Here is a 10,840-nt window from a genome sequence, read left to right on the forward strand (position 1 = left end):
GAGGAAAAACCTGCAGCATCCTTATAGACTCGGCAGTGTTACGCTGGCTAGCACTACAGATGAAAGGGATTTGAGGGTCATCATTGACCACAAGATGAACATGAGCCTTCAATGTGATGCAGCGAGTAAAGCGAGCAAAACGCTGGCTTGCATCCATAGATGCCTCTCAAGTAAATCCCATGACGTCATTCTCCCCTTGTACTCGGCCTTGGTGAGGCCACAGCTGGAGTACTGCATCCAGTTTTGGGCTCCACAATTCAAAAAGGCTGTGGAGAAACTTGAGAGAATCCAGAGAAGAGCTACGTGCATGATCAGAGGTCAGGAAAACAGACCTTACGACAACAGGCTAAGAGCTATGGGGCTCTTTAGCCTGGAAAAGTGCAGGCTCAGGGGAAATCTGTTGGCCACCTATAAGTTTATCAGGGATGTTCACCAGGATCTGGGGGAACATTTGTTCACCAGAGTGCCTCAAGGGATGACAAGGTCAAATGGTTATAAACCTACTGCAAGACTGTTTCAGGCTGGACATAAGGAAGAATTTCTTTACTGTCTGAGCCCCCAAGGTCTGGAATAGCCTGCCATTGGAGGTGGTTCAAGCACCCACATTAAATGCCTTCAAGAGAAATTTGGATGCTTATCTTGCTGGGATCCTATGACCCCAGCTGACTTCCTGCCCCTTGGGCAGGGGGCTGGACTCGATGATCTTCTGGAGGTCCCTTCCAGTCCTAACGTCAATGAAATCTATGAAATTTTTCCAGGGACTGAGGTGAGGCTGACTAGTCTGTAGTTCCCTGGATCCTCCTTCTTTCCTTTCTTAAATATGGACACTATGTTTGCCCTTTTTCAATCATCTGGGACTTCTCCTGATCACCATGAGTTTTCAAAGATGATGACTAACGGCTCTGCAAGCACATCAGTCAACTCCCTCACCACCCTCAGGTGCATCCCATTTGGCCTTGTGAACTTGTACACATCCAACTTTTCTAAGTAGTCCCTAACCTGTTCTTTCACCACAGAGATCTGCTTACCTCCTCCCCAAACTGTGCTGCCCAGTGCAGTAGTATGGGAGCTGAGCTTACCTGTAATGACTGAGGCAAAAAAAGTAATTCAGAGCTTCAGGTTTTTCTGCATACTGTCACAAGACTGTTGCCCCCGTTCAGTAAGAGACCCATACTTTCCCTGACCTTCTTTTTGGTACTGACATCTCTTGCTAGCTGCAACTCCAACTGCGCTTTGGCCTTCCTGACTTCATCCCTGCATGCCCGAGTAATGCTCTTCTATTCTTCCCTAGTTATTTGTTCAAGTTTCCATTTTTTATAAGCTTTTTGTGATTTAGTTTACTGAAAAGTTCCCTGGTAAGCCAAGCTGGTCTTCAGTCATACTTGCTAGTCTTTCTGCATATTGGGATGTTTTGTTACTGCACTCTCAGTAAGGCTTCTTTGAAGTACAGCCAGCTCTCCTGGACTCCTCTCCCACTCACACTGACCTCCCAGGGGGTCCTGCCCATCAGTTCCCCGAGGCAGTCAAAACCTACCTTTCTGAAATCCAGGGTCCATACTCTCCTATTCTCCTTTCTTTCTTTTGTCAGGATCCTCCACTCCATCATCTTTTGGTCACTGCTGCCCAAGTTTCCATCCACTACTACACCCCCGACCAATTCTTCCCTGTTTGTGAGAAGCAGGTCAAAAAGAAGACAGACCTTATCGGTCTCTCCAACACTTGCACCAGGAAGTTGTCTGCAACACTCTCCAAAAATTTCCTAAAATTGCCTATGCACTGCTGTAAGGCTCTCCCAGCAGATGACCGTGTGACTGGAGCCCTCCATGAGAACCAGGGCTGGTCATCTGGAAACTTCTGCTACTTATCTGAAGAAAGCCTTATCTACCTCATCCTCCCGGTCTTGTGATCTATAGCAGATACCTCCCACATCATCACCCTTGTTGCTCTCCCCTCTAACCTCAACCCAGAGACTTTCAACAGGCCTATCTCTAGTTTCTGGAGCTCTGAGTGTTCATACAGCTCTTTTACAGACAGTGTAACTCCTCCTCCTCTTCTCCCCTGCCTGTCCTTCCAGAACAGTTTGTACCCATCCGAACAGTACTCCAGTCACATGAGCTATCCCACCAAGTCTCTGTTATTCCAGTCATGTCATAGTTCTGTGATTGTACAGGGACTGTCCCAAGAATGTTCTTCCTCTGCACTCTGTTACTTCTCCCCTCTAGGATGGAGTCCTTGAAGAATAAGCAGTGAAAGAAAAAATGGTGTACTTTAAATGCTGGCTGGGTCAACGCAGAGGCTAGAATATTCTCCAGATGTTACTCTCATTTGCTGGTTTTACCCAAATCCCCTGCCTCAAACAGGTAAGAAGATTAAGTATAGGAAATGTACCTTAAACCAAAAAAATCACTTGCAAAAAACAGATCTGAAGACGATAATGTATTTGCATGGACAGACAGATGTAATTTGACCAAAATATGGCAATACCCATATTTTAAAATGCAAATCTGTACTACTTTGTAAACACAGCTGCACAAGAAGGAATATAGTTGCGTTATACTAAACTCAAAATCTGAAAGTTTCATAACCAGTAAATTATTGACTAACTTAATACTTTTTCAAGACAAAGTTTTCCTAACAAATTTATATGATGCTATATTCTAATTAAAGTTATATAAAAAGTGTTGAACAAAACACATTCAGTATCATCTACTACTTGCCAAGCTCATTCATATTCATCTGTTATGTATTTCAAAGACATTCAAATTTAACTTTGGCAATTTGTTCTAAAAATGAAGAGTTCAAATTTTTGTCTGCCACCAAATTTAGGACTTTATTTAAGGAATACAAGTTTCATTTTAACATTTTACACTCTGGGTGTTCACATCGGAGCAGACATGAATGGTTGAGAAAAGGGTTTGACTGTCAGCTTTTAAAGTTATTCATCTACAGATGGTCTCTCTGTACCTCGTACTAGCACATATTCATTATGGTTATCCTCTTCGTTAAGCGAAGTGTTGTTGGGAGCTTCATTTGGTAATACAGCTGAAAAAGGCTCCGCTTCATTTTTAACAGGCGCCTCCATTACTTTAGTTTGGAGAATATCGCATTTGCAGACTGGGCATGTCCTGTGCTGTAGGAGCCAGGGATCAATGCACTTCTCATGGAAAAAATGGCTGCACTGCAAAACGCGCACAACATCTTTGGACTTGTATGCTTCTAAACACACAACACAGCTCTCTCCGTCTGAATCAGCTTCCTTATCACTCTCTTTTAATATGCGAAGCTCAAGACTACCAATAGCTTTCTTGACATCTCTCAATTGTTGACATCTCTGGATCCGAGTTCTTGCTGCTCTCAGTCGTCCAGCACAGCAAAAGGTAAGATAGGCAACTGTGACCACTGTACAGATGACAAGGGATCCCAAATAATGATTGAACCAGGAGCCATAGTGTTTCCCTACTTCTATTTCTACCATTACTCTGACGCCATTCTGAATCAGGCGTATGATGTCCAGGCCTTTCAAGCTGCCAATCATAACTGCAACAATATCTTCTGCACCCAGAGAAATCATAGGAAACATTCCATTACCTGTCCCTGGATAGTTGTAGATGATCACACCAACTGCTCCCTTCCCTGCTGCCACTTTTATTTTGTTTGTGAAGGTGCAATGGCCCCTCATAATGAGTGCTATCCAGGTCTCTGCACTGATAGGCTTATTGAAGCTTGTGAAGGGGCTGCAGGCATTTTGGTTTGGTCCCTCTGGTGGCACCACTACTCCAGATACCTTCTTCAGTGGCGAATTTCTTCCAAATACTCCATTGTCTGATAGTTCCCAAACTGTCTTATTCCCTAATTGAAATGAAATGTTTAGGTGGGCAACCCAAAAGACAGTGGCTTGAGAACCAGGCAGGCTAAGCACCAGAAAGACACCAAGACACAGACTCAAGGAAGATTTGGTCTCTCTTCTCCATGCATCGGTCCTAACCAACTTCATTCCTCTCCCAGCCAAACAATTCCAATTCCAATAAAACAATGAAAAAATGACCAGACTCTGGTAACTGTGAGAAACTGAAGAGAGTAAAACATTAGAAGTCTATACAGACAGGACAAGTTCCCTCTGTCCCCTGCTCTTTGATAACTTCCTGGAGTTTCATATAAGCAAGATGGGGGAAAAAGTTACCTTTAAAATGCTAGACATTTCAAAATAGTAATAAATGGTCATTGTTGGATAGTGGAATTGTGACATCATGAGCAGCAACCCATTCATTTGCATACCTATAACTATACTAAAAAAAAAAAAATCTATGGTTTCTCTGTATTACTCTGAAAAAGTCTGTTTTCAGAGTCTGTGTACTTTGGGAAAGATCTAAACCCTCTGTTGCAGGACAGGGACCAATTTAAACTGCCTTTAAACTATAACCTCACCCTCAAAAAAAACAAAGCCCCAAAATATTAAGTGTGAAACAAAATGTTACTTTATGCTAACTGGAGTTTTTACCACAAATTCATTTTATAACAGTGAAAGTATTACACTACTTAATCAAATTATTGTTGCTTTTGCATATCATGGTTAATCTATTCGTCTTGCAGCATGAAAGTACCAGCATGGAATCTGAAAGTTATTTTTTTTTCCTTTAAAAAAAACTTCAGTAACAAACTCTCTCAACAAAGCAGTCATTGCCCAGCTTCTGGTTACCTGGTTCTGGATATCTGCCTCTCTGTTTGGTGGGGAAAAATTCGATATTACCACATTCTATGCACAAAATATGATACTGAGGTTACAAGGTAAGGGCCAGAAATAATTCACCTCCATTCCTATTTCACCACTGGAATCTGTTTAATTGGCTACACTTAAATTACACATGCAAGCTGTTGTGCCATAGATGGTTAAGAACTTCTTCATAACCTAGTGGTGTCACAATCAGACCTCTAACACAACCTGCAAGAAACATCTCAGACAACACTTGGAGGTGTAAGGGACCACTCATGAAGTCAGGGAGACTACAGATACAAATACATTAAGCAACCTTGGCCTTAAAAGGGAACTCCTTATTTCAAAAGGAGTGACAGACTTAGACTGTTGAAATTCTGAGATTTTTTTCTAGGACCAGATACTGGAACCCTACATTAAGTTGCAAGATAACCAAGCACAAGATTGCTGTCAGATGGATTAATTCAATTCTGCCAAGGATATGAATGGAGTAAAAGCGGGTCTGTAGTTCCCAGGATCCTCCTCCTTCCCTTTCTTAAAGATGGGCACTATATTTGCCCTTTTCTATTGTCCAAGACCACCTTCTATTGCTATGAGTTTTCAAAAATAACAGCCAGCAGCTCTGCAATCGCATCAGCCAACTCCCTCAGCACCCTTGGATGCATCACATCTGGTCCCAGGGACTTGTACACATCCAGCTTTTCTAAATCGTCCCTAACCTGTTCTTTCACTACTGAGGGCTGCTCACCTCCTCCCCAAACTGTACTGCAGAGTTTCATTAAAATACAGCCAGCTCTCCTGGACTCCTTTCCCTCTAAGACTGGCCTCCCAGGGGATCCTGCCCTTCAGTTGCCTGAGGCAGTCAGTCTGCTTTTCTGAAGTCCAGAGTTCATACTCTGCTCTTCTCCTTTTTTCCTTTTGTCAGGATCCTTTATTCAATCATCTCATGGTCACTGCTGCCCAACTAGCTGTCCACTACTACACATCCCCCACCAATTCTCTGTTTGTAAGCAGCAGATCAAGAATAGGACAACCCTAGTTGGTCTCCAACACTTGCACCAGGAAGTTGTCTCCAATGCTCTCCATAAAGTTCCTTGATTGCCTGTGCACTGAGGTATTGCTCTTTCAGCAGATGTCAGGGTGACTGAAGTCTACTATGAGAACCAAGGCCGGTAATCTGGAAACTTCCACTAGTTGTCTGAAGAAAGCCTCGTCTAACCTCATCCTCCTGGTTTGGTGGTCTACAGCAGATACCTACCACATCATCACCCTTGTTCCTCTCCCCTCTAACCTTAACCCAGAGATGTTCAACAAGCCTATCTCCAGTTTCTGGAGCTCTGAGTGATCATACAGCTCTTTTACAGACACTGCAATTCCTCCTCCTCTTCTCCTCTGCCTGTCCTTCCTGAATAGTTTGTACCCATTCATGACAGCTCACATGCCTGGAGCACTCTCTCACCAAGTCTCTGTTATTCCAGTCACGTCAGTGTTTTGGCTGTGCAAGGACACCCAATTCTTCCTGCTTCTTTCCCAGGCTCCATGCGTTTGTGTACAGACACCTGAGGTAACTAGCCAACTGTCTTACTTTCTCAGCAAGAATGGGGAGGCCTCCCCTGTTGCCCCTTCCTCCATGTGATTCCTCCAGGTCTCCTGCTTCCCCGCTTACCTCAGGGCTTTGGGCTCTATCCCCCAGTGAACCTAGTTTAAAGCCTTTGTCACTAGATTAGCAAGCCTGTCTGTGAAGATGCTCTTCCCTCTCCATCAGGTGGATCCTATCTCTTCCTACCAATCCTTCTTGGAACAACATCCTATGGTTAAAGAAGCTGAATCCCCAGTGGTGACACCACCTGTGAAGCCATGCATTCATCTCTAGGATGCATCCGCCCCTGTCCAGGCCCTTCCCCTTGACTGGAAGGATCGAGGAAAACACCCCCTATGCTCCTGTCCCCTTCACTCTTGCACCCAGAGCTCTGTAGGCTTGCTCGATCTCCTCAGGGTTACTGCTGGCAATATCACTGGTGTCCACATGGATAAGCAGCATGGGGTACTAGTCAGAGGATTAGACAAGTCTCAGTAATCCTTCTATATCTCAGGTCCAGGCTCCAGGCAAACAGGAGACCTCCCAGGACAACAGGTCAGACTGGCACATGGGTCCCTCTGTCCCCCGCAGTTTTCAACAACCACCACCCATTGCCTCCTCTTCATGGTGTAGAGAGAGATATATGCGTTTTGCTTTTTGTATTTACTTTGGGTTAGGAGTATAATAGTAGAATGCTTTCCAAATGTGCTTACTGAGCTCTATAACATTATTAAGAGTTGTTTGAATGGTTGTGCGAGTGGAAATGTGAATCCCAAGGGTACTACAAGGCAATGGAAGGGTACTGTAGGACAATGGAGCTGGACTGTGAAAAACAAAAATGTGTTTGAGCTGGTGAAGAAAGGCTGCAAGGACGTAAGATTCTGCAAACACTTCTGCCAGATAATAACAGGATGGTAACATCTGCATTTCTACACTGCATACGTAAGAACCTTTTGAAAGGCTTAGGTATCTGCTGTAAGATGTGTGGTGACTGGAGAACAAAGGAACCTGCCCAGCAACTGAAGGAGAGTTGCACAACTGGTGATTTGCCACTATTGTGATAAAAATCTGTAGAAAGGACTTCACAGTGGTAACCTTTTACATCAAGAAAACCAGAACCAGATTGTACTTTGGAGAAACATGCTGGCAATCCCTCTCCTAATATCAAGCAGCTGCACCCTCATTCGATTGGCCATCGATTGAGGACAGCGTAATCTGGTGATGTAAGAATGAGTGTGTGTATATATCTATCGGTATTAGATGAGATTAGGATTTTATTAGAAAGAGATATATAGACTCAATAAACTTACTTCTGTTTAAAATAAATTCAAGACTTACTGCCTTTTGTTGCACTACAGTGGCAGGGGTCTTGATTCTCCCCACTTTGGGGATTTCTGGCCTGGCTTCTTCCACCAACAGAACACTCTCTTCCTTCTCTGTTGCTAGTGCTCCATATGTGATCTCTAGACAAACCACTGCAGGTGGGGATGACAATTTCTTCTTGCTGCCAGAGGCCACAAGTTCCATCTTCCACCTTCCTGAGACGCCATACCTTCTTCCTTTTCTAGCAGCACCTGTGGCAGTCCTTCTTCCACAGTCCTAGAGGTTTCCTCCAGCATGGAACTGATGAAGTCCTCATGGTAGAGGATGCTTCAGAGCCTTGCTACCTCCTCCTATAGCTCTCCTGCCTGCTCCCTGACAGACACCATCAGAAGGCACCACTCACATCGCAGGCACTCCTTGACCCAGCTGATACTGGAAGAAACCTGCAAGCTGCAGTCTGCACAGCACCAAACCAGGGCCTGGGTGGAAGCCTCAATGGTGTGCCTGGACAGACAACACACAGGTGCAAGCAGAGGCAGAAATGAAAGTGGTAGTGGCTCTCCACTCTCCAGCTTTCTTCCTGGGTCTTCTAATCTGCTGCCTCTCACTTCCTGCCTCTTTCCAAGCAGACCTTCCTTAGCAAACTCTTCTGTAGCTGGCCTGTTTGCTGTTCCTTGATCCTGAAGGGTTCCCATTTCCCTGAAAACTTCTTTCTACTCAGCAAGCTTACAATGAAGGATTATGAGACAGAATTTCAAAGCAAACTGCCTAGCAAACTCCCCCTTGCTCTGGACTCTGGTTAAACAAGAGGCTTACATCTTGATCTAGCTGCTGAGTTTTAGCTGCTTAAAATCAATCTATCTCCAATTTCACAGTCCAAGTGTGGGACCCGGCAACATTTTTGCAGTCCGAGCCCAGCACGACACCCCCATACCGCTGACTGGCTGAATGGCCCTGGAAGCCCCACCCCTCCCTGCAGAATCCCGCATGTATTAACACATTAATTAATGGCTTACACAGGCTTAATCCCAATTTAAGCCAGCGGGAGTCACTGACGCATTATTAAGCAGTCTAAACTGTGGTTAATGGCTTTCATGGGCTTAACCACAGCTTTGTCAATGGTTTCCATGGGCTTAATAAGCAAATTAAGCCATGGAAGCCATTAATTTAGACACATTATTTGTAAGCAGTCTAGGCACCTAATTAAGCTCTAAAAGTGAAATATCTTATGACAACAAAGCGATACTATACACACGAATTGTAAATAATACCAACTATATACACCTTATTAAGCAACATTATAAGAAGGAGTTTACTGAAATTCAATGCTAACCTTAAGACAAGCAGTTCATGCTATGTATTAAATGAGAGCACACTGCACCCAGCCACAGTGGCTGAAGACATTCTCCGTCTGGGGGGTGAATGTTTCTCCATACACTGAGAGGGCATGCTCAGTGTCCACTGAATTCATTTGAATGGTGAGGCAGTGTCTTGCCAGGGTGTAAAGATGTGGAAACCAGTCACAGAATCCCAGAACATGGGCACAAACACAGGCATCTGACACTCTTTGACAAACTTCATATATGCAGCACATTTATTGTCATGCTCTTTCCCCCCATCCCTAGCTTGCTTTCAGTAGCTGACGGTCACAACTCAGCAAGGACACATGGTTAGGGTCCAAAATGTAAACAGCACTAAGGAAGGGGCAGCCGGCCTTCTGAACCACAGTAGCAGTGACAGGTCATACCTGTAGGAGTGGTGCAGCTTCACAGCTATTTCCTGGAACAGGTCCCTCCTGTGCTGGTTTTCATGAGCACAGCTTGACCATTCTTGCGATGCCCTGTCTTTGACCCAGTTTATCAAATCCATCAGTTTGTTGTGTGCATGATAGATTACAGCCTGATGGCTCAAACCACATCAGGAGCTCCATGAACCAGGTAGCATTGTCAGCCACAAACATCACTTCACCTGGAATGTCACCTCACCCTAAGAAACCGCAAAGCTTGAGTGTGCTCTGTGTGCTGGGTGCGATTTCCAGCTCCTTCTCTCAAGCTGCTGGTAGTGCTGCATATACTTGGTGTGGTACACAGCACTGAACCAGGAATTCCAGCATGTGAGCACAGGCTCTTGTGGCAACAGCATGGTGGCATGAAAGTCCCCACTTTGACTAGCGATGGACTCCCTGTACCAGACCTTACGACCTGGACACTGCTTGAAGACTTTCTAGAAAGAAAACACCAGGCAGTCCTTGGGGAATGGCATGCATCAGATGTCACTTACTAAGGACAGAAGGTGTGCATTTCAGGTGACATGGACCGCATTAGTCAGCATTCCTTGGAGCATTTTGGAGAAAGCTTTCCACATGCACATGGCATTGTCAGACAGGAATGCTGAGATCCTGTTAAGGTCTACCCCAGGGATGGGCAAAATGGTGGATACAGCAGGGAGCCCAGCAGCCCCTGCCCATGTCCTTACAGCTAACTTACAATGGAGACCCCAGGAAGGGCCAGGCTGTGACAGCGTGGGGCTGGGGTTTCCATAGAGACCTGTCCAAACAGTGCTGGCAGAACGTGCAGCTGGCGGGGAGCTGCCCCAGGGCTGAAGCCGGGATTTTGTGGTGATGATAGCATGGTCTGCCCAGGCCAGGGCCGTGCAGGCAGTGGATCATGGTTCTGCCCTAGCTTCAGATCACACTTTCACTGCCACAGAATCCCAGCCCCAGCCCTGGAGCAGCTCCCTGCCCAGCCATGTGTCATGGCTCCACCCCTCCTGGGATGTCCATGGAAACAAGCCTCAATGACTGGGCAGGGGCTACTGAGAAATGGGGTCCACCATGGGCTGGATCTGGCCTGCAGGCCGGAACTTGCCTGCCCCGATCTACACCATAGCTGATAATTACTTTCACAATTGCTTCAGACACAGTAGAAAAAAACTGACAGGTGTGAGGTGGATCAGCTCATTTCAAAACAGGCAGGTCCTAGTTGGCCAGGTCCCCAGTTCAAATAAAGTATGCAGCACGCAGTTGCACTGAGGGTCAGTGGATTCATCAGCCACAATGGAAAAGGAATGATACTTTCCCACGGTAGCCTTCATGGACTGCAATTGTGAAACAATCACTGCAGGGAGATGGTCCTGGTGGAGTTTGTTGGCACACAGAAAACTGCCAGAATTTACCAAGTTTTGTTTCAAGTAGTCCCTTAACTTAGGGTGATCAAGTTTCTTCAGCA

At 45.3% G+C, this 10,840-nt stretch overlaps 2 protein-coding genes across 2 annotated transcripts in view; both read right to left on the bottom strand.

Moving 5' to 3' along the window:
• LOC102374289 (calcium-dependent secretion activator 2-like) overlaps positions 1-10,840 on the bottom strand; it is a 167,565-nt gene that overhangs the window by 81,369 nt on the left and 75,356 nt on the right. The window lies entirely within an intron of this gene.
• Positions 2,832-4,168, bottom strand: LOC102374037 (RING finger protein 148-like). The gene has a single exon (XM_006038502.2). The coding sequence runs from the start codon at positions 3,992-3,994 to the stop codon at positions 2,936-2,938; it is 1,059 nt and encodes a 352-aa protein (XP_006038564.1). The 5' UTR covers positions 3,995-4,168; the 3' UTR covers positions 2,832-2,935.

This window comes from Alligator sinensis, unplaced genomic scaffold, assembly GCF_000455745.1.
Source record: "Alligator sinensis unplaced genomic scaffold, ASM45574v1 scaffold1171_1, whole genome shotgun sequence".
Lineage (NCBI taxonomy): Eukaryota > Metazoa > Chordata > Crocodylia > Alligatoridae > Alligator > Alligator sinensis.

Excerpts from the sequence above, each read along its gene's own strand:
- LOC102374037 (XM_006038502.2), bottom strand. The coding sequence starts at position 3,994 with ATGAAGTTGGTTAGGACCGATGCATGGAGAAGAGAGACCAAATCTTCC.